The sequence below is a fragment of the Lonchura striata genome, chromosome 8 (genome assembly GCF_050655825.1).
Source record: "Lonchura striata isolate lonStrDom1 chromosome 8, ASM5065582v1, whole genome shotgun sequence".
Lineage (NCBI taxonomy): Eukaryota > Metazoa > Chordata > Aves > Passeriformes > Estrildidae > Lonchura > Lonchura striata.
Genome location: NC_140710.1, coordinates 9,258,334 through 9,282,115, shown reverse-complemented (window position 1 = coordinate 9,282,115; position 23,782 = coordinate 9,258,334). Strand labels below are relative to the sequence as shown.

The following is a 23,782-nucleotide window of genomic DNA, read 5'->3' as shown; positions in this document are numbered from 1 at the left end:
GGAGAGCAGCCGGTGAGCCGGGCTCTAGCGCTGCAGCACCCCGGGGTCTGCGGGGCTGTGGAACCGGGCTGGGGAACTGCCAGTTACCTTATATTTTCCAGTACACTAATTTCTCTTGTCATCTTGCCAGTGACAAACAGAGAGAGTTAAACAGAGCAATCCATTAAAGAAGCAGCCTGACAGTCCGATTGTTAAGGGTTTCAGCGATCCCCATTTACACTGGCTTGAAAAAAATTTTGCCTCGAGCAGCTCCAATTACAGAATTATCGGACCACACTCTGGTCCCTTTGTGCACTTCGCATCTCTGTCATCGTTCCAGGCCTTTCTCTATTTTGTTGCTTGGAAATGGTGAGCAAAATGGAAGGAGACTTGTAACAAATTCAGAGAAATTAGAAGGGGGATAAAAGAGAGTGGGAAAAGCTCCTTCCCTGATTCTAATGTCCTAAATCAGGACACTTTGAAAATGTAACACTGTATAGGAATTTAAAATATTTTTCACTTCCTCTATTCATTGCTTTAATGCACTGGAACTACTTGCTTAGATTTGCCCCCCCCCCCCCCAAGGAATGTACAATAACCACTCTGTAAATTCCTCAGGTCTGATTTTAAGAGGTACTGTAGAACTTTATTCATGGAGGGAAGAAATAATCCAAATACCTTCCTGCAGTAACTCTTTTTAATAAACATGGTAGTGTATGTTCTTATCCCAGACAGTGATGCAAGCAGCAGGAAGAGGAAATCAACAGCACCTCTAGGAAAAGCGAGGTCTCAGCCCTGCTCTGCTGACATCCCACTTGGTGACCTTCTGGATTACCCACATGGGTTTGAAGGTGGCACCATTCCCGGTAAGAGTACTTCTGAAAGGCCCAGAGGATTTTCACTTCCGCAAAACAAAGCTTGAACTCTGTAGATTTGTTATTATTATGAAAAAAAAAACCCCAGCACAATAATTTCCCTACTGTAGGATGTAAAGCTGAAGCGTTTCCTAACTGTTCACCTTTGGCTGAGCAAAGCATGCCCCCCATGATGCTGCAGCTAGGTGACATGGACATGCCCCCAGCGCAATGTGGCATCACCTATTTATCTTCCAGCAAAGTCTTCCATTCCTGGCCTCCCAAACACTAATTTTACCATCCCTCTGCCAGTATTATCCTGGTAGCAGTACCTTCATAAGTCCACAACATGTAGGAGCCTCCTCCCTTTCCTTACAGTGGAGATCATCTGGTTTTGGAGGGAGTGAAAGTCAACATAGCCACCCTTGGGCAATGCTAGAGGAAGCTGAGATCAACCTTCAGTTGCAGGTTGCAACCGAATGCACCAGGGAATGCTAGTTTCCCTCTGGCCCAAAACAGAAGGAAGTTTCTCATGGCTGAGTCCCCAGTCCTGCCTTGCAAGTCCTTTGCCCCCATCCCTTTCCCTGAGATTTGATGGGACTGACTTATCAATTTCTCTGTGTCTAGGGAGCCTCACTGCAGCACATCCATACTTGGAGCTCTGCACAGCTGCAGGAATGGAGACTTCCCACCCCAGATTTTGGGTGGAGATGGAAAGCAGGAGAAAAACTCCCATAACAACGCAGGGAGCTCTCGAGGGTATTGAAAAGTCCTCTCATTTCTTATTAATCACTTAGGCCAAGAACTCAAGTGTCGGCAGTGTGTTGGCCAGGGCTGTTTTCCTTGCAGTTATCCACATGCAATTCATGCCTTGGAAAATGACCCATTTACCATCATGCATTGTTGCTTAGCTACACGCGCTTTCCCTCTAAGTTTTCCCAAATGGAAACATGGCTCTATTTGCTTTGGAGATCATTTTCCCTGGCTTTCTCTGCTTTACAGTAAATAAGCATAAGAAGAAGAACCTCTGAACGCTGACTGGAGAAATAAAACAAACAGTGCAGCGTACGGTGAGCATTTAAAATCCAGCATGTGAATGCAATACCTTCCTTTTCCAGACAAGATGATGGGCACGGAGAGTTTGAGTAAAGGCAACTTGCAGGTCAGGTTCATTAAGACCTTTTTTTGTCTGTCATTTGCATAAAGATTTTTATGCTGAAGATTTCCAAACAATTTGGTTGAATAATTCTGGGTTCCCAAGAGAAGAGTATTATTTCCCTGGAAGACAGGTGGGACTTAGGGGCACTGAGAACTTAATCTGTGTCTCTGCTGCCATGCCTGCCTTGTGGAATCCTAGGTATCCTCTAGAAACATGCAGGAAAACACCTCCCTTATACCTGCAAACCAGCCCACTACTTTGAGCCACTAGACAAGACTTTATCCATCAAACTCCAAAATTCCTCACATTCACTAAGTCCTGACTACACTCTCATAGTGCATGGTGGGCACAAGCTGGCAGATCAGCCTCTGAAGCATCAAGTTCAGCTTCCCAGCATACCATGTAAATCTTTGGGCCATTTGCTAGAATCCTGAGCCCACCAGTGCCTATGCTGCAGAGATGTCCTCAAAACATGCACCAAATCCAGAGATTTTGGAAAGCACAAGCTTTACAGCCCATACACCGAGGGACTGCGTGGCACATGTTCAGCTGTGTCCCTGGGATCACTGGTCTTGCTCAGCATGTGCCTTAGGGCTGAGCTGTGCCAACATGGTGCTTGTGTCCAGGATTTCCAGATGTCCAGCAGTTTGTCTGTTCCTCAAGGATCAGACAAAACTTGCAACATCTTCAGATTTTACTAAGGACAAAGCTTTTGGGTAAAAAGACAGCCAAGTGTCTCTCACAACACATAGGTTAGTAGAGAACTCAGTGGAAAACCTTTTGTTTCCTGTGCTGAATGTGCTGGACACGAGCTCTTTGTGCAGAGTAGACACAGCCGTCAGCTGCCAGAGCTCCCAGGAGTGGGACACTCTGAAGGGTGAGCTCTGCCCTGCCGTCTGCTGACAAAGCATAAAATGCATATTTTCTCTGAACAGAAAAAGGGAAGAAACAAAGTCAATCATGTGACGCTGGTTACCAGGCCAAAACATCGAACTAACACAACAGTTTCCAGGGTGCCAGGAAGTGAAGAGGGATATTGTACCTATGCAAATCCCGGCTGGTGTGTTGACACATCCCAAACACTCAGCTCTGTGAGACCTGCCAACACCTGAAGAAGCACCTTCACTCCCCTGTAGCTGGGAAGCTCTTATCTTGCTTTGACCAAGCGTACACAATAGAGCTTTGTTTTGGGTGATACTTCCCAGATGAACGGCTTCTTAGAAGTGCTTTGAGGAATTAAATGAGTGAAAACAGTAGGAGAGGGAGGGGAAGAGGGGAAAAACTTACTGCTGAACTACAGGAGGCAAAGTCGGTGGATACTAAACCCACTAAATAAGGAGCTGGGATCTATGTCAGACTGAAAGAAACAAATGTGTGACCTGGCTCACTGCCACCAGAGACACCTCATGACAATGTCTTAGTCTCAAAGTGGGAATCCACTTCACTGTCCCCTGTGTCCCTGAAGCAAGGGTGGGGATGCTGCTGCTTGCAGATGCTGCCCAGGTCTGTGGTGCTCCAGCCCCCAGCTCCCCACACACCAAGCTCAGGCACCTCATCCTCATGGTATGGCCTCCCAGCCCCATCTCTCTGCAGTAATGTGTTTCAGCACAGGCATTTTGGGGATCCCAGCAGGTGATGGTGTCAGATACTGTGCCCTCTCCTTCCCTTTGCAATTGCATTTCTGCAGCTGAGGCCAAATCCTGCTTCTTGCAATCCTGTCTGGTCTCTTTGGTTGATGGGAGATGCCAGGTCTTTCTTGCCCTGGGCAAAGGATCACTCTGGCTCAGGGCAGGCTGGGCACCTGCCTTAGGTCCTGGAGCTGGATCAAGCCAAGGGCAGTTTTCACGAATGGAAATCCCCCTGGTTTTATTGTCTTTGAAGCCTGGAAACACCTGCCTGTTGCTCAGGGAAACAAGGCAGGCAGGATAAGGGTCTGGCAGCACCTCCCCTTTGTTCCGTGTCCTTCCTGGGCACACTTTGGAGCCCAACCCTGCTAGCACCCTGTGCCCCCCATAGCTGGTTAGGAGTTGGCCGTGTGAAAATCAAACATCAAAGGGCTCTTCCAGCAAGGGCTATTTCCACATCAAATGCCTACCTCCAGTCCTAAGCCACTGGGGAGAGAACTCTTCATAAAAGGAGAGGGAAGATTAATATTATTTTTCAAAAGTATAATGGGCGGTTTCCACTCCCCAAGCACTTCGAAGTTGGTTTTTGCACAAAGCTAGAATAATTTCAACCCCAAAGGAAAAAGAAACATACATAAGAGGAGGTTAAAAATGCCTGAAAAAATATCTGGTCTGAATAGAAATGTTCAGGTCACCGTCACTTTAGGGGCTGGAAGAGGCTGCTGCTGGGAGAGCCTGACTTTCCATAGGAATGCATGTCCTCCATCCTCACTCTCCGAGCAGCAGGCTTGTTCTGGATGCCTGCTTGAGCACGGGGAAGTGGGGAGAGCCAAGGACAGGCTGTTGGAACTGCAGACTGGTGAGAAGAGGAAGGAGAGGACAAGGGGTAGAGAAGATGCTGGAAGCACTCTGTTGGGCAAGTGGAACAGGAAAAGCCCGCTGTGAAGTGCAGCCCTCCCTGAGAGTCTTGGAGAGAAAGGCGGCACGAATCCGGCCGAGCGCCGGGCTGGCAGCGTGCCTGGAGCGTGGCATAGCTCTGCCTTGGAAAGGCACCTGCAGCCTCAGCATCTTCCTCTCACAAACACGCCACAGCATCACGGGGGAACCACAGTCCTGCAGCCTGACAGCCAGTTTCTGCTCTGTGAGCATGAGCCATTGGGCCAGACGGGTGTATGAACAATTATTTGATCATTTCCACTGCAGGAACCGACTTGACAAATACCTCCGATTCACAAGCTTGTAGTCTGCTTCTGAAAAACCAGACCAGGAGCAAGCTTCCACCCTGGAAAATCCCTTGCCTGTGTCTGCTGTGCATCCTTTCTCATGCTGGGAAAGGTTGAGCCAAATGGAGAAGGCACCACGGAGCTGGCAAAGCTGCTCTGGGGCAATGTCCCCTGGCTGCTGGGTCAGGGGTGGCAGGGCTTAGCCCCTGGGATGTGGTCTGTCCTTGGGTGACTTAGTTCCTTGCTTGTTTTCTGCTTTTTGGTCATTCAATAGAATGAAATTTTGCTAGTGAATACCCCACCTTCATCTGGACTTGGGGTACAGATGTGGAGTAAAGTGTGGGACAGTGCTTGCAGTCCCAAGCCTCAGAGTCTCAGGTGACAAGCACCCCCTCAGTGATTTTCCCTTAAAAAGAAGGTAGGAAGGAAATACTTGTGGATAAGGAAATGCAACATATGATCCTGAGGGCTCAGGGGAGCTCAGTTGTTTAAGCCAAATCTTGCCTTTTCCCACTGCTTGAAGTTACCCATCTGTGAAGTGGGCTGGAGCAGGCATCTCCACCCCATAAATCCCACTTATGCCCTAAAGAAATTGTTTCAGTGGTGCTTCAGGTTAATCTGCTGGCCACCACAGGGACAAAGGCTTCACACTGTCCCAGGCAAGAAGAAAAATCTCCCAGTCCTCTGCTGGAGATTGGAACTGATGGCCAGAGGGCAGATGGGAGAAAGCAGCAGCAAGATTGTGGCTGGGCAGCAGTTTGCGGGACTGTGCTGGCATCACTGCGTGCCCCCGTATCCCTTCCTCACCAGCTTTCCTGTGCACCTGGAGCCAAAGCAGGGGTGATGGCAATGCTTCTCCCTTCCCCCAGACACTGCCTGTTACCAGAAAGGTGGGGGAGCCCTGGGACAGTGGCTCGGCGCTGATGCCGGGGTGTGACACGGGTCAGTGCTGGGAAAGCCGAGGGGAGTGCTGGAAACAGGAGACGCCTGTGGCAGGTTCGCTGCCTGCGGGACTGCGAATGCCCTGCCCAAAACAGCTCACTCACATTTACTGTAAGCGGCAGCCAGGCCGTCCATAGCTTGTGGTGAACATAGCAGGCCAGCCTGCAGAAAGGGCTGCGGAAGCCAAGCTGGCCCCTTGCCCAGCAGGCTGGAGGAGGGGAGCGGGGGGGCTCTGCAGCCCTGCCCCAGCACAGCACCTTCACCCCGCAGGCTCTGCCTGCTGCAGGCCCCAGAGCCTCGTCTGGAACACACGAGGTGGATTTTCTCTCACCAGGTGCTTTCTGCACCCAGCATAAGGAGGGGCTGATGCTGTGGATGGAGCCCCCCATATGATTCCGCTGCTGCGGCACTGGGGCAGGCTGGAGGAGCGCAGGGAATTCCTGACTGTGCAGAAGCCCCCTGTAAGCGGCACCGCAGAGGGACCCGGAGGCCGGGCCGGGTGCCGCTGGCTGGCAGCCAGCTCATCCCTGGGGCACCTGGGGCCACGGCCGAGCCGGGAAACCCCCGGCTGCACCCAGCTTCCGGCCTTTGTGAGGGAAAGGTGGCGAGGCGGTGGCAGTGGGATGGTGCCATCATGTCGCCCTGGCCTGGCCACCATGGAGGCTCGCGTGTCCCTGCAGGCTGAGAGGTGCTGCCGGATGGTGGGACACCATGCAAGGTCTGGCTGAGGGGACTCGCTGTCCCCTCCCATGCAGCTGTGCTGGGAGGGAAATTTCCGATGCTGCCGGCTTCCCAGAAATCAGGGGAGGTTTCGTCCCTGGCTCTGCTGTCTCAGCTCACGCGTCTCTCCCAGCTCAGGCTGTGACCCTGGCATGCGAGGCTTAGTGCCAGCGGTGTAGGGCGAGACCGAGGGCGGGCAGCCCGTCGGGCCAGGCTGTGTGGAGCCAGCCACAGAGCTCCAGCCCTTCTCCTGGCCACTCTCCCAGTCAGACCATCTTTGCTGGTGGGTCCCCTACAGCGCCATGTGCTGCCCAGTGCCAGCCAGCTCAGTGACATCAGCGTGTGCCACATCCCTGTTCCCTTGTCCCAAAGTCTCGCACCAAAATCCCGTATTGAGGCACCATGGCCCCAGCAGTGTTGGGGTCACTGTGCTGGGGGTGCCATAGGGGTGTGCTGAAGGGCCAAGGACCAGGAGTTTTGTCTCTCCCTTGCCTGGCATGGATGCAAAGCAAGCTGCGAGGGAATGCCCATCAAGGGAGAGATTCTGCTTGGAGAGACTTCTGTGGCATGAGCCACAGGGCTGGTGCCATAGGTGTGCTGGGCTCTGAGGATTGATGGGCTTGGCCCTGTGCAGGCGGTGGAGAATGTGGCTGCTCCAGGGTGGGATGGAGGAGTCAGGGGACACCAGCCATGTGTCAGGTGACACTGGGTGCTGGAAGCATGACCATATCCTACAGCAGCTATTCCAACCTTCCCCAGCCACCCAGCACTAGCTATGGATATTTTCTGTTCTTACAAGAAATCCAGCTAAAAAACAGGGACTGTTCCAACCAGGTGACTGTTCCAGAGCTTTTTCCTCTGCTCTGTTTTTAAGCAGCAATGATTTTTGCTCAAGAATGTTCAAATCTTTGCTCTGCATATGCTCTGATTTTGAGCTCCCAAGGACTGAAGGGCTCCTGGCACTTTCCCATCCCCTGCCTGTCCTGACTGCAGGGCCTGTTGCCAGAAAAGAAAAAGAGCCTGGGACTTAAGTGTCCGGCCCAAACCTGATGTGCCTGAGAAGGAGGAGCGCTGACCCTGACCTCTGCAGCCCTTCAGCACCAGCTCGGGCTTAACTCTCTCCTCTGCAGGAAGATTTGAAGCCTTCCAGTTAAATCCGGGAAGGAGTTAGCAAGTCTTTGTGGCAGGTGGATTAGAGGCAGAGGTAAATGCTCCTGCTAAATGTAATCTGGCTGGTTAAAAGCTCAGCTCAGCCTCTATCCCAGCATTGTCCTTGCTTCTTATAAATGCAAGAGACAATTCTGCAAACACAGACTTTTCTTATTGCCACGCAAGGGAGTGGTGAGAACGTGTTGTTCTACCCCTCTCCCCAGGATATCATTAGGATTTATTACCAACCCCCAGTGGCCTCCTTTCTCTGGGATGGGTTGGACACTGGCAGCCTCTGATCCTGCGGGTGCAGCAGGAGGGGGATTACAGCTCATGGGGCCACAGGTCAGGGCAGGTAAAGGCAGCAGAAGCTCCTGACACTGGGGAAATGGAATGGGGGCAGAGCCAAAGCCCTCTTTCTCCCCACAAGCCAGGGGTTCCAATCCCATGCCCTGGGGAGCCCTCTTGATAGGATGGGGCAAGAGGTGCGAGGGGATAGGGACCGGGAGATTAGGAGTTCTTCTCACTGTGGAGTATGTAGCAACTCAAAACAGAAATGAAAAATTATCATAACTACGTAAATATAGTTTACACTTACTTGCTTCTCTCTGAAGACTTCTGGAGCTGGTGGCCCTAGGGGGGCACAAGAGGGTGGCAGGAGCCACTGGCCATATGACAGAAGCATCTGTACCCCTACTGTCCCCTGCAGGAGATGGGACTCCCTGGGCAGAGCTAGCCAGGACCCTTTGTGCCAACCCCAGGAGTTTGTGGGTGCCCTGGAGAGAGTCCTTTGCTCCCACAAATGGAGGGTGCACAGATGACCTCTTTCAGGGGATTATGGTTGAAATGGGGGGCTTTCATGGGAAGTATGAACAGGCAGGGATCAGGGTCTTACCAGGATTAAGGTATTTTCCATGCATTTAAACTAGTTGTCACGAACTCAGAGCTGACCCAGAGCGCGGCACCTGGGGGACAGGGGAGAAGCCCACCCCAAAACCCACCTTGCAGGGCTTGCAGGGAGCAGAGGGATGTTGGTCACAGAGGCTAGGAAGCCCTTAAAGGCCCAGAAATGATCTCTGGTCCCCAGTTCACAGAGGTGAACAGGTGCTGCACAACCCCAGTGAGGTGCCTGCTGATGGAGCAGAGCTTGGGGGGGCTCGGGGGGGACAGCAGCAAGTCCCAGGGAGACAGCAGAGCCCTGTGCCCTCTCTGGGGCCAGGACAGAGGGGTCCACTGTGGGAGACGTGAGAGCTGGGTGGCTCCAGGAGCTTGGTAACCTTAATCCTCCCTTGGATTAATGCTCAGGGGAGCTGGGGACAGTATTTAAACCTGCCAGAGTGAGCCCTCCTGTTGAGTGCAGCCCTGTAGTGGGGTCGGAGAGGGACAGAGGGCACAGGGTGAGGACAAGAAGAGGTGCAGGCAGTCCTGTGGCCTAGTCTGACATGCAGCTTCAGATTTTGTGGGCATGTTCCTGGGCCCTGCCCTCCCTGGGAGTAAAGGGATGGGCAGTGTGAGGACCAGCCCTGTGACAGGGTCACTTCTGGCTACGCTGCGTGGCTCCGAGAGACTGCTGCTGCTCTGGCTCTGCAGGGCCACTGCAGACTGAACCCCTTGAGTCTGCCCAAGGTGGAAACCATCTGCCCTTGGAAGGGTACGCTTCTGGGGGAATATATGCCTGTAATGAATTCTCTGAGATGAAATCCATCTCTCAGGATAAATTGTCTTCCCTGGGGCTGAGCTTTCAGCCTGGTTCAGAGGAGCAGTGTGAGGATGCCAGGGATGCTCAGACAGACCATGTTCCTGCCCACACAGACCCCAAACTGAGCCCAGACCCCAGCAGAGGATCCCCTAGCTTGTAGCATTAGGACCACCCTCCTCTGTCACCACTGGCCGTGCTGGGGGCCTTGCAAGGCCATGCAGAAGCAGAGCAGTCCCAGCCCCAGCTCTTCCCTGAAGCACCTGGTCACAGCCTACCACACCAGATCCCTGCCCCCAGCCCCAGCTGAACAGGAAATGCCCCATGGACACCCTTAGAGGAGGTTCCCACCCCTGGCAGTGTGGGTACAGCTCTCTCATAGCATCCCCTGGTCCCAGCTCTCTACCAGGCACCTAGTTTCAGCATGAACGTGTCCCTGGACCCCAAGCACCAGTTACATCTCCTCCACCACTCCAAAGGCTTGGCCACTCATGGGAATCCCCTGTCCTGTGCTTAGTCCAGACTATGGCTCTATGCTGCCCAAACCTGCTGCCAGTCCCAGGGAGCTGCCACAGGACATTGTCACCCATCCTGATGTGGCCAGTGTCACCTTGGGTGTGTCCCTGGCAGAATGGGACTGGCCTTGCAGGGGCTGCAGGTGCTGTGTGCCTGTCCCCTGGGGCAGTGAGGCAGGATGGGATGTACTGTTCTAAGTGGCATCTTAACTAGATCTGATCCAGTCTTGCAAAGCCACAGCGCCTTCAATTCCCTTAGCGCTCCAAATCTGCTACTGTGCATCTAAGCGGATTATTTTAAATACCCCATGATGGACTGCTCCTTTGTAATATAAACCAGCCTCATGTGTCCCATTCCCCTCCTATTTGCTGTTATTTAGCTGCAGCTGTGACAGCTAGAAGTCTCCCCAAGTCCCCCTGCTCCCTAGGAAACATCCCTCATACCAGCCCCTTCCCCAAATCCTCTGTCCCCTGTGCTGCTGAATCCTGGGGATGCTCCCTTCACACAGCCTTTAAACTTTTGGGGTGAGTGATGGCTGTGGGATGTGCTGCCCCAGAGCTGCTTCACCTCTACCCAGAGCTGAGTTCTGCACCAGCATCACCCCCACCTGCACCTCGGGGCCAGGTCATGCCTCAGCTGCTTTCTCCCAGAGAGGGGCCATGCAGGAACCCTTTTGTGTAGGTTTTGCCAGTTTTCACATTTTTGTTCAAGCTGACTGGCTCTGACACCTCAATCCTGCCATGAAGTCAGCCAAGAGAGAATATCCTGCCTCCCATTCCCATTGGAGGAGGGGTTTGGGGAGCACAGGGGTTGTCCCAGAGCCCACCCAACCTCACTCTCAGCAACAGCAAAGAAGCTGCCATTTTTCCAAGCACTTCCCTTTGGGGCTTGTCTGATTAACGAGGGCTTGTTATTTCCAAACTGTTTGAAATCGTGTTTATTTTATCTGCCACTGAATTCCTCTGACTCAGGGCTCATCGTTAACTGCCAAAGATGAGTGACAGATCCCGCTAATTACAGCTAATGATGGCCTTAAAGGATCTCTGCATACACACATGTGTTTGTGTGCACACATGCCAAGGGCCATTTATAATTTAAAGTGGGGAGAGTTGTTAGCATAAACCATGCCCGGATTAATTGCAGAGAGCGGCCTCTCCAGGGAGGATGCTCACCATGAGGTTGTGGTTTCAAGCACTGGATGCTGAGGAGAGCACAGGCTGCCTGGGCAGTGGCAGCATGGTCCTGAGCTGAATGTCAGCCTCAGAGACACCAAATCAAATCCACCACACAGGAAGTGTTTGGCGCAGAGCAGTTGGGAGGGACCGAGGACACCAATATGTGGCATGGACGTGAGTGGCTCAGAGCCATGCAGGGTCAATGGGAGCTGGTGTCCAGCCCCTGGAGGAGATCTGTGGGGTGTTTTCCAACAGTCAGGAGCACCATGCCCAAGAGATCCACTTCTGCCCCAGTTTCTGTAGGGACAGGCAATTGGAGGAGTAGGAGACATTTTTTATGCCTTTATTGAGGATAAATTGAAGGAGTACCAAGCCCATACTAGACATTAGAAACTTCACCCAAGGGGCTGGGGTTACAGTGCCCACTGCCCTGCATGTGCCCTTCCCTCTTCAGTCCCTGAGTAATCCAGCCCTGATGTGGTGACTTTGCTTTTATGTTTTTCCCCAGGAGGAAAAGAGGGGAGATTAAGACAATGAGGCTTTCTACACCCCTGGGCTGGAAAATGCAGAAAGAGAAGCAGCGGCTGCAGGATCTCATGGCCACTACCCTGCCAAGGAGATGGGCAGAGTGGGCTCATGCCATAGACAGCCTGACTGGGGGCTTCCACATCCTTCCACAACCCTCCACTTGTGAGGTCTGTTCCAAGCTCTTCCTAAAATCAGCTCTCCATTTGCCCAGGCTGACTTTCACCCACCCCTGTGAAGAGGGCATGTAGGGATAGACCCATGTGTCCCTTGGCTCCATCTCCTCATCCTTCCCCTCCTTGGGGGTCCTAGTGATGCCCTTGCCCCTCTCCCTGTCCTGCCATCTCATGGAAGAGGTATCCAGAAGGAAACCAAAAGCTGTTCCAGATGGCAGAAAGGCTCAACAGAGCAGAACAACTGTTCCCCAGTCCTTATATTTCTGCAAACCAAATCCACCTTTCTTGGAAAAATGTAATTCAAGCTCCTCAGTCTTCCTTGGAGCTGGTGAGCAGCAAGAGCGAAATGCCAGCATTGGCTCCCTGGGGAGGGGAAGTGCCATCCTGCAAAGTGCTTCTATATTGGTCTCTGCCATGAGCAGGTCTAAATTGGAAGTGATGGCAGCAGCAAGCGCCAGGATGCTGAGATGGACTCCGAGACCTGCACTAAGTGATTTCAGGGGCTGGTTATGCTTGGCCTGGGGGATGCCTGTCAGCACAGGACACTGCAGTCCTAATCCCACTAAGAGATATGGTGGAAACAACTTGGACAAAGGCTTTTGTCTTTCTTGCTGAAAAGAACAGATTCCCCTCAAGACTGATGGCTTGTGAATTTGTCTAGGATCTTTTGAATTGTTCTGGTCCCCAAAACACTCAGGTTTCTTTTTCTGAAACACTCCTAATGTACAATTTAATGCTTCTTGCAGAAGCAGCTGTCAGAAGCTGCAGAGCACAGCTTCCTTCAGACATGTGCAGGCACTCAGTGGTTGTGACTGTTCCTGAAACTGCTCAGGGAGGCTGTTTGGTCAGGGTCAACTCTTGCATGTGCTTTTGCATTACCAAACTCCTGTCACTGTCCTCCAGTCCCTGTTCACATAGAGGTCCTGGGGACTTGTGCTCCCTGGACCCCATTCTCCCCCCTGGCATAGTTTCCTTTGCTGTGGTTCCCCACTGGCATTTTACAAAGCCTTGTCCAGGCCACCTTCCTTATAGCTTTAAACCCCACTGTAGCAGGGTCAGGAGGTTACAGGAAAGATGCCCTGTAGGAACCACAGGCTGGGAATACAGGAAGGACTGTCATGGAAGCAAAAGCAGTGCCAGCCATGCTGGGCACCCACTTCACCACACTCAGCACCATTTTGCCACAGACACAGAACTCTGGTAGCATTGGTGACCTTGGGGACATCAGTCTGCAGAGTCCATGCCTATGGTACATGAAGCTGTACAGCCCATGGGAAATGGGTAGCTTTGAGGTCCCAGGGCAGCTTTGGGGTGTGCAGAGCTGAGCAGTCACTCCCAAGCCCAGGTGATGTTTTTCCCTCTATGCCGTGGCCAAGGAGGGTCAGAGCTGTGCAAGGTGTGGGGCACATGGCAGGGCAGGCCACCTCAAGGTACCATGCTACAAGCTACTTGTTCAGCAGCATGCTGAACCCTGCCCAAATAGTCCCTGTGATCCCCACCACCCAGTGAAATAGCCCAATTGCAAAGAAAACAGGGAAGCAGCTGAAAAAATAAAGTGTTGTAATGGCACTGTGCATGCCAGGTCAGAAATTTGGGATGGTGGCGAAGCACAGCCTCAGCCTTGGATGCTTCTCCTGCCCCAGGGTATGAAGAGCCAACACAGAATGGAGAAAGAAGTGCCAGAAGCCAGAGGGAAGACACCCTCCTGATGGCACCAGGGATGGGCAGTCAGAGCTTGTGGGTCCTCCAGGTAGTTGGGAAGAGCCAAGGATGCTGCAGCCGCATCTATGTGGTGTGAGGTGAAATGACCTGGCCCTTGTTCCTTGTCTCCTGAACATGACACAGTGCCAGGCTGCTCAGTGAGGTGCCAGCCCCTTCACCACCTGCAACCCTCCCCAAATGCCAGAAGTATCCAAAAGATGGAGTAATCTACTTAATAAAGAACAGCCACAAGTTCCCAGAGACAGTCCCATGGGGCAGTAACTTTTTTGAGTTAAAAGATGAACAGAGATGAACTGAGCAGACACAGCTTTGCTGGGAGAACTGGAAGATGATGCAGCCTCAAAATCAGGATCAGAGGCAATACCTGCCTCACAACCCTGCACATACTACTGCCAGACTGACTGCCAAACTCCTTGCACCTCTGCCCTGTGCCTCTGGTTATCTCCAGCATCAGCTGGCCTGGGGCAGGACAGGTCACCTGTGCCCCTGGCCCTGCGGGTGTGGGCAGGGTGTGGGTGGAAGCAGCGGTCCCTGCCCTATCTGCCAGCCTCTGGGATTAGCTGTGCGCATCGGAGCAGCTCTGGCAGTGCCTGGGTAAGAACAGATAGACACAGATAAGGCAACCTGAATCCTGGGGAAGCCGAGCCAGCTTCATTAATCCCCGTGCATCCAGGCGCTGACGAAGATGCTATCATCCCCTTTCTCTCCCCAGCAACTTGTGTGTGGCTGTCAGTTCTGCCTCATGCAAGGACAAAACCTGCATGGGTGGGCCTTCTCTCCCAGAGCTGCTAAATGGCTCCCATGGGGACACTGCTGGTACAGGGGCACAGCTGTGCAGGGATGTACAACCCACACAGGCATAGAGCTGGCATAGGTGTCCACAGCCTTGTGAGACACCACAGCTGGTACAGAGAGCTATGGATCAGGCAGGGGTGTGCAGCCAGGATGGAGACCGCCAACAGTATGGGGAACACAGCGAGGATGGGGATCCAGCTGGCATGGGGACACATGCAGAGGGACTCTGTAGAGCCCTGGGACATAGTGATGCTGCAGGACAAAGGATGACCTGCAGTATCTCCCACCCCTGTGATGGCTTGGGGTCATCCCCACATCCCTCCCCAGGCTCTGGCTCTCCAGCTGCAGTGAGCAGGAGGGTTCAGCACTGTGCAGGCACATGGAGGAAGGTGATTCCTGCCAAGTCCCTGCTGTGTCCCCATCACTGTCATGCTGCAGGCTGCCCGGTGTCGGGTACAGCGCAGCACTCCCCATCCCGTTAGCGCTGGCATGAAAGTGCCGCCACTGCGGCAGCTGGGCCTGGCCGTGATCTCCACTTCCAGGTAAACAGATGAAACAAGCGGCTCAAATTCCCTCCCCGCCCCGGCATTCCGGGCCACACAGACCCACCATTCAGCCCCGCCACCCTGAACAAACCTCCAGTGTTTGGGAGAGGGCTCCTGCTCCCGGTGGAGCACCGTGGGGGGGACACGCTGCGGCTGGGCAGTTGACACCTGGCCAGGCTGGAGCGGGGCCAGTGGGTGCAGAAAGAGATGCTGTGTTTTTGGCTGGATCCTGCCTTGCTGGGGCAGGGGCAGAAAGGACCACTTGTGAGCATGGGACCCAGGGATGCCCCCATGGCTTGGCTGCAAACAGGGTCCCATTAGGCCGTGGCAGCGGGCACCACTGGCTCCTTGGAGTGGGAGCCCAAAGGGGTGACGGAGTCAGAGGTAGGGATGCGCTGCTGCCATCCAAAAGATTTGCAAAAAGTCACAAAAACAGTGGGGACGATTGACCAGGGGCACATGCAAGTGGTGGCAGAGGCAGGAGCAGGAGGCAGGTTTCCCTGTGCATTACTTTGCTGTTTACAAGGATGAGAGAAGAGTGCCAGTGCCTGCCCCTTGGGCTCTTCTCCAACCTCCCAACCCACTCCCCAGATTTTCCTTGGCTGGGAGTCCATCCTGCAGCACATCCTGGGATGCTCTGGCCACAGGTGGGGCTCAGAGGGATGCCCATCCCTCCAGGGAGCCTGACACGGAGCTGAACACATCCCTGCTTCACCCATGACAGTCACTGTGGGGCCAGGCTGAAATGGAGAGGGGAAAGCAGGAGGCAGATCCGTGATACTCCAGCATCCCAGGTGTTCCTTCTGCTGCCTCCATCATCCAAAAGCAGCCATCAGTGCTGTTCCTGGGAGCACTGTCCCCTCCTCCATGCCTGGCACCTTCCTCCCTTGCTGTCCCTGAGAAGGTGGTTTTCCTCCCCAAGGAGTGCAGGGAAAGCATTTTCCACCGTGGCAGATGAAAATGGATTCCAATCCAATTTTACCCTAGTACCACTTCAGTGATTTTGATGGAGCTGCTCTGGATGGGTGCTGGTTGGAGCCAGAGGACAGCTGTCATGGCTCCATAGACCAGGGGTTTCTTATCTGTGTCACCTTTGATTACTGTAATTGAAATCCTGCTCTGATCTGAGCCGTGCCTGAACGTTTCTGCTGCCTGTACTGCTCTCGGCTCGAACAGCAAAATGACGTTAATAGATTTTAAAGCCAGACAAGGCCTGTAAGAGCATTTCTGCCTGACCTGTCGGATGGCAGCCGACAGCCACCACTTACCCCAGTCCTGCGCTCCGCTGCTGGCACAGCTCTGCCATCCCCCTGTGACTCATTTTCCCTCCTGGAAGCACAAATCCTGCCTTTCCCCAGATCTGCTCATGTGTCTGTGTTGGGTAGCCTGCCTCCTCCCATCCCTTTGGAACAGAGCCAGGTGCTCTCAAGGGAGGCAGGGTCCAGGGGTGCTGGTGGGATCATGGTGGGATCAGCTTCCCTTCTCCACCATGAAATTCCCCATGGGAAGCATTGCCCCTTTCTGGCATCTCCTGGCCAAAAGGGCAGCAGGGGGACCTGCTGCCAGGCAGGAAGCAGGGGATGGAAATGCTGCTGCACAGTCAAAGATGCTCCTGGCTTTGGTGCCAAGCTGACAATCGGTTGTGGCTGGCGGTGTGGCCAGCGCTTTGTCACCCTCCTCATCTTCTTTTGTGAAGCTGCCCACGGTGTTTGGCCAGAGCCACTGCAGCAGAAAGGGTGACGCCAGCCCAGACAGCGTCTGAGGGCAGGAGCCGGGAGGACACGCGCCCTGGCACACACATTCCCGCAGTCTGGCTTGGCCAGCAGCCGGCACAGGGAGCGAGCCAGCCCTGACCATTGCGGGACAGCAAAGCTGGTGGCTCCCTCTGGGTTGGCGAGGTTTTGCTCAGGCAGTCTGGCCTTTGGGAGCTGCCCTCTGGAACAGGCAGAAGTGTCCCAGGTTCAAAGCTCCATCCCAAGAGGATGGAATGCAAATCTCAAGGGCCAAACCCTGTCCGTGCCAGACAATCACCCTGAACCCCCAGGTTTTTCATGCTGGCAGCTTTCTTTCATGACCATACAGCTGAGAGCCAGTCAGCGTGTGCTGACACAGCAACCTGGGCTGGCACCAATCTGACAGAGCCATCCCAAAACTGCCTATGCTGGCCAAAGGGAAAGCAGGCTGGCCAGACAGCAGGGCGCTGCAGCACCCACCACCGACACACGGTCTCCCCCTGGATCCTGGCTGGCCCAGCAGCAGCGTTTCCTCTCACGCTGGCGGGTCATGGGCCAGCAGAACACACAATGCTCAGGGTTATCCAGGCCTTATCAGCTCTGGCCACACAGGCAGGCAGGAAAAGGGTTTCAATCCCAGCCGAGCCCTGTTTCCGTCAGGAGCCATTCTCTCTGTCATGGGGGAGGGCTGGACCAGGCCGTGCTTTTGACATGGGGACCAGTGAAGCTGGGCTGTGGGGAGAGCAGGACCACAGGGCTCTGATGCTGTACCCCAAAAGTATTGCCAGGCTCTCTCCTTTGTGCTGGGAAAGCTGTCTCTGAGCAATGCAGCTGTTCCTGCCCCAGCTTTGCACAGCAGAGCTGGTGACTCCCAGGAAAGGGGCTGCCATTAGGGCATGCAGCAGAGGTCTGGGCTGGCTGAGACATCCTTTGCTGGGGGTCACTGCTCCTCATCCCCACTGCTCCTCATTTCCTGACATGCCAGGAAAATGCCTGCTCAGAGCTGTACAGGCAACCTGAGAAATTCCACAGCAAAGGTCACCAATGCCAACCACAGGTGGGAAACTGAGGCAGGAGGAGATAACATCCTTCCCAGGGCTGCTCCAGCCTCTTAAAGCTGACTGGAGGAGGAGGACTGTGGCACAGGGCTTCTCCTAGTTCCTCAGCCCAAACCCACAGGATCAGGGAATGCTGGCCCCTGCTCCTCCAAACCCTGCAGCAGCACACATGGGGTGGAAAGGGGAGCTGGTAGAGGCACTGGCAAAGGCTGGGCTTGCTGTGATCCCCTCCCATTCCATGATTAATTGAACACAGGCTAAAATTAGCTGTGGAGGCAGCACCCCTGGGGTCTCCCAGCAGCATCCCACTGCCCGCTGGCTGCCTGCAAGTGGGTCAGGCAGCAGCTCCCTCCCAGCTGGGCACCCTGGGTGCTTGGGGGACCCCCATGCTCTGCTGAAGGTGGGAGAATAGCTCCTGGCACAGCTCTGCACCTCTCACCTCCCCGCTGCTGCCCTTCTTGGAGGCTTTTCCCTCTCTGGATGCATCGGGCAGGGCTGCATTATGAGGAGCAGCTGGGAAGGCACAAGGCTGCCTTTTGGGATGGCAGGAGTGTGGATCCCCGTCATGTTCTCCCCATGCCTTCAGGGATCTGTTATTTTTAGCCACTCTTTCTACCTCACGTTGCTAGCTCGGCTCTGGCTCTTTTTCCTCCCCTTCCCCAGCGTTAATTTGTTTTCTCTGTATTATTTGCAGATTCAGGGAGGCAGAACAAGGTGTTTTGGCACAGGGGACCACTCAGCCATGGCTTCTTCATGTTGTTCTCCACCCAGGGTTTTGCTTGGGTTTTCTCCTGGCTATTTTTAACCCATGCTAGCAGCTCTGAGGGGACAAAACACCAAGAGGTAATGCAAATTCGAGGTTTCCTGTGGCCGACGTGCCAGGCTAGGTGGGAGCTTGCTCATGGTTGTGCAGGGATGCACCCAGGGAGGCAGAGCAGCACCTGGACACAGCCCCCAGCTGCACCCGCTGTGCTGGATTACATTCAATGCCTCCTGCTCCCTCCTGACCCCCTGCACATCCAAGTCTGCAACCTCCTCCATGCCACATGGGGGGAATGGGGAGGCTGGGCTTTTCCCTTGGATCCAGAAGAAAGAAAACAGGGAAAAAAGTTAATTAAAAACTTCAAAGTCAGATCCTTCTAATTTGGCTTAACAGCAGTGCTGCTCAGCATGGATGCTGTCCCAGAGGTGCTGCATGGGGCTTGGGCTGGGAAGTGCCCACAGTGTCACATCACAGGATGTTCACAGAATTGTCACCCACCACTGTCACCACTGCAGCCATGCTGAGCACTGGGGATGGGCTGGCACAGACCTAAGCTTGGGGCTGGGCACCTGGGCACCAACCTTCCCAAGGACTGGATTTTGAAGCTGCTGGAAGGGGTAATTCCATGGGGACGCTGTTCCTCAGTTCCCCTGTGATGCAGGGCTGCCAAACCTTCTTGTTGGGAAGATGTTTTCAAGGCACCGGGGGTGGTGCTGACCCCCATATCCTGGCATGATACCACTGCCCCACATGAAGAAGGGCAGAGCTGGTGCTCCTGGAGGGAAACAGGGGGTGTCTGCCTCAGCAGGGTCCAGCAAAAGTGGCCCTTGTCCTAGGGTGAGGAGGGGACCCTGGCACCACGGGTCCTGACCCCTCCAGCCACTGCTCTGAAGGAGGTAGGGAACATCTTCCTTGCCCAGTTCTCACTCCTTTCTCCAAAAGGAGCCAAAAATCCTCTTGTTTTTTCCAGAAAGCTACGTCACAGGACAGCGATGCTCCTGCCCAAGCGCTCTGCCGCCTTGCTCTGCCTCCTGCCCTCGCTTTTGGGTTTTTTTGGTGGTGGGTTGAGGGTTTTTTTCAGAACTTTTGGCTGCATGGTGAGTAAAGGCATCCTGCTGTCTGAGGGCTAACGGCTTGTTGGAGAGATAATAAAGCAAAGGGGAGTAAATTAAAGTGACTATAAATAGCACCAGGAGAGGAAAAGGAGATGAAGTCATCTTCCTTCAGCTGAGCTGGTATTTGCATCACTCCTTCCCTTTGCCTTCCCCTGCCCCCTCACCCTGTTTGGGAAGCAGTCATTCCCAGACACCGGGATCCTACTGTGAGCTCTGTATGCCCCCTGGGCCCCCATGGGGCTGAGAAATATCCCCCTGGCTTGTCTGCCCAGTGCTGGAGACTTGCTGGAGAGCACAGCGAGGTGGTCTGAATGCAATCACTTGCCCCCAGGCTCCATGGCAGCTTCCCTATGGATCTGTGGCATTGCCCTTTATAAACCAGAGCAGGGCTCTATGCAAACCAGTGACTCCAGCATGACCCCAGTGCTGCATCCAAGGAACAGCTTTCAGGAGCCATCACAAACCTGTTTTCTCCTTTGCAGCTCATAAAATGGGCAGCTAAAGAGACGCCCAGGAGCAGTGCCTGGAGGAAGGGACACTGCAAACCCAACAACAGCAAGTTCACCAGAGAAGCCCCTCCAGGAACCAAATTCCATAATTTACATTTTTATTCTTTAGGATTTTAACCTCCAAGATTCAAAAACTCCCCTATCAGTTCCAGTACAAATGGCAGAGGAAGGATCCTGGCCCTGCCAAGAAGCCTCCCTGGAATCAGCAGACAGATTCAAATCTCTCCCCAGACCTGTCCCTGCCAAGGAGGCCGCTGTCCCTGCAGCCCCAAGCAGCCCCAAGCCCCCCAGCTGCCCCCTCACATGAGGTATATTTACATGAGTCAGAATGAGGTCACACCACCGTTTCCTTATGTCAGCTACCGACTCCTATTCCTGTGCTATGCACACACACCCACCGTGTTATTGCAGGGTATTTATAGCTATTTTACATGTATAATTATAAAACCACAACTCCACACACACACAGAAATAATCCCGGTGCCGGGATGCAGGGGAGTGGGGCCAGGCTGATGAGAGCAGGAGCAGGACCTGGACCGCACCGCTAATAATAATTCTTTGCACTTTATATATAGCCCCTTTCATCCCCAGCTCTCAAAATCGCTTTGCAGGCATTTAATTAAGCTTCCCAACACCCTAATGTGATGACAGCCAAGTAATAATATCCTCGCTTTTAGGTACAAAGAGAGAGGAGGTGGTAGGATTTGCCTGAAGTCCCACAGTGAGTCCAGGTGTCCTGTCTCTTGCCCCACGCTTGTGGGATGACCACAGGGGAGATTTTGACTCAGAAGGGAGATGAGGACCTCAAGATCCTGCCCAACCCCTCTCCTCAGTTTGGGGTGGTGACAACGGATGACACTACAAAGTCTGGGGAAGCAGCAGTGACCCCAGGGACTGCTGGGCTGCAGCTGCCCATCAGCTGGATCAGCAGGTGGAAGAGACAGATGCATCCTGACAAACTCATGGGTGTGAGCTTGGGGGAGAGCAATAAATGAGATGACAGGTCTGAAAGGGCTGATTTATGAGGAATATTAAGAGTCGTAATCCTGCCTGGCCTGGCCATTCCCCAGGGAGGCAGGGTGGTGACAAGGACCCAGAGACATCACAAACCGACAGGATTCACTGGGGCCAGTGCCAGTGTATCTCCAAGCAGGAGGGCTGGAAGCAATTGTGCCTCTCAGGCATCCAGACAGCTCAGTGTGGGGGAATAGATGGGTCTCAGTGACAGCCTGGAGATGGGATCTCTGTGGTCCTGAGGTTCGTGCTCCCCTGAGCACCCTCTCTTCCTCCCATGTACATCCCCATTGGATGGACCAGTTGCCTCCATCCTTGGTGCTGCAGAGGGCACAGGGAGCATGGGCTTTAGTTTTGGACACTGATAGGATCACAAGCTGCTACCCAGCAAGAGGAACACAGCAAGAGAAGGTGGCCAGCAGAGCAAAAGAGTGAAGAGGTGTTGGAGACAAACACTGGTGTTGGCAATGAAAGGGGCAGCACTGCAGCCCTGGGGGTGAGGCTCGTTAACATCTGCAGAAAAAGCCACTCTCCTGACCAGTCCATGCATGGAGAGGTGAGGTGAGTGCCTGTCCTCATCCCCACCCTGGGGATGCCCTCTGGGGGAAGCAGCAGTGGATGCAGCATGATTCTGCACACATGGGGACTAAATGCGAGTTAAAAATCATAAACCCTGATTGGATCCTGTAGCAAATACCATGCTGCCATTTTCTGGTCATGCTGCTATTTTTTTTTCCTCCCTAGGAGGATTATATCCAGATCCCTGCTCTCCAGAATAAGCTGCACATGAGACCCCCACCAAGAGCCCCCAGCTCATACCAAGCCCCCCAAGATGGGGGACCAGAACCTGTCACAAACCCTGGGACCAGAGAGCAATGACAGAGACATGAAGCCAGAAAACAGCAGCAAACCTTCTGAGGGGCTGCAAAGAAATGCCCCCAAACCAGCATCTCTGAGGATAAAGGGAAATGGGACAGAAAGCCAGCACAGCTTGGGCACTGCCACAGGGACAGAAGCACCTTCTCATCACTGCACCAGACACTGGAACTGCCCCATGACTTGCTGCTGTCACTGCTCTGAGTGCCACACCCACTGTCCCTCCTCTGCCATCACCAGACGTCTCTTACCAGGAGCTGTCGGCAGCTCTGCCACCTCACTGGCCATGATGAAGGACTCAAGGATCCTTGCACGGAGCTCAGGGCCTGCCTCAGTGCTGAGAGGAAAAGGAGAGGTGTGTGAGGACACCAGCTCTGCCTCCCTGGAGACCCCAGCACCCTGGAACAGCAGCCAGTTACCCCAATGGATTTGCTGTGGGACTGAGGCAATGCTGTGGGACTGAGGCAATGCTGTGAATCCCAGTCTCGTGTGTGCAGCATGCCTGCTCACTTTGGGAGCAGTTGTGATGTCTGAGCACCACAGCTGGAGTGGCAGCTTCCAGATCTGGCCTCCCCCTTTAGAGAATGCTGTTCTTGGGCCACTGGTGGGCTGTCATACAGCAAAACTAGCTTGGTTGGGAGCAGCCTGTCCATGGGCACCCTCCTCTCACCCACCCTGTCCCATGCATGGCAGGGGACCTCACCTGGCTGCCACAGGGCGCAGCAGCAGCTCCCCGAAGAGCTCCCCGAGGAGCCGGGGCGAGAGGCGGCTGCGGGGGCTGCCCTGGCAGAGGTGACAGAAGTGACGGGCGAGCTGGCGCAGGAGCAGTGCCTGTGGCTGTGGCAGGGCTGGGGGGGCCAGCAGGGCTCTGGCTCGCTGGCCACACTCCTCTAGGCTTGGGGTCTCTGTAGCAGAGGAGACACAGGAAAAAAAAAATTGTCAGTTTGGGAGGTCAGGGGTATTCTCATGGAAGCCCAGCACCTAGCAGTACACAGGGCATGAGCTGTGGCAGTTTTCTATTCCCCCTAGAGACCCAAAAAAATCTGACCTCAACCTCTTCCACCACTATTTCTTTACAGCCCATCCCTTTCCAGACAGGACATGGGACTCGTGGATATCCCAGGGTCCACAGAGATGATTTCTTTAGGGCCTTGGCCACTTCTTTCTGGGGTTTGCCTGCCCCATTTACCCACTCACACCACCTCAGATCAGGTTGTCAGGTGACTTTAGCACATTCCCCCTGTCAGCACATCCAGGGAGGGAGCTCAGAAGGCTGAGCTTCTCACCTGGTAGGGGCTGCACCTCAAAATCCCTCACCGCTGCTCAAATGGAGAACATTCCATGGTGCACAGCAAAGCCATAGTAGAGGCAGAACAAAGCAGAGGTGGGAAAATGGGCACCAGCTTGAAGATCTGCAGAATTTAAAGGCTCAGCCCTCCCCTGAAAAAACAGCGAGCTGGGAAGGAAAAGGATTTCTAGGAAGAAAAACTAATTTGCACTTGGGCTGCAGTGAGGCTCCTGCAGCCCCCTGCATCAAGGTCTCACTCCCCATGAAACACAGCACAGGGAGGGCTGACTGGGGTGCAGCTGCCTCCAGTGATACTGGAATAGCCCATAAGGATAAAATCAGGCATTAATGGCATTGCACATCACAGAGGTGCTGCCAAAACCACTGTCACGGGTGCCCTGAGCAGCCCACAGTGAGTTCCCACCATATCCCCGGTGCCCTCTGGCAGCTTTGGCCGGGGTTCCCTGGTCTTGTGAGCTGTGAGCTCAGCGCCCTGGGACTGCGATGCTGCCCCAGGCACAGGAAAGAGCTGCTCTCCAGCCATCCTCCATTCCTGCCTTGTCCCAGCCCTTTTATCTGCCGGGGACAGGGAAGTCCCCAGGGCTGGGCTGCTCTCAGCTGCCTT

At 54.0% G+C, this 23,782-nt stretch overlaps 1 protein-coding gene across 1 annotated transcript in view; it reads right to left on the bottom strand.

Annotated features, from left to right (window-relative positions):
- Positions 1 to 23,782, bottom strand: part of PIK3R3 (phosphoinositide-3-kinase regulatory subunit 3) — a 77,253-nt gene that overhangs the window by 38,060 nt on the left and 15,411 nt on the right. Inside the window, exons 6-7 of the mRNA XM_021528703.4 lie at positions 22,573 to 22,774; positions 22,121 to 22,206 (exon numbers count right to left, since the gene is read on the bottom strand). Coding sequence (XP_021384378.2) covers positions 22,121 to 22,206; positions 22,573 to 22,774 — 288 coding nt within the window. The remainder of the gene's footprint in view (positions 1 to 22,120; positions 22,207 to 22,572; positions 22,775 to 23,782) is intronic.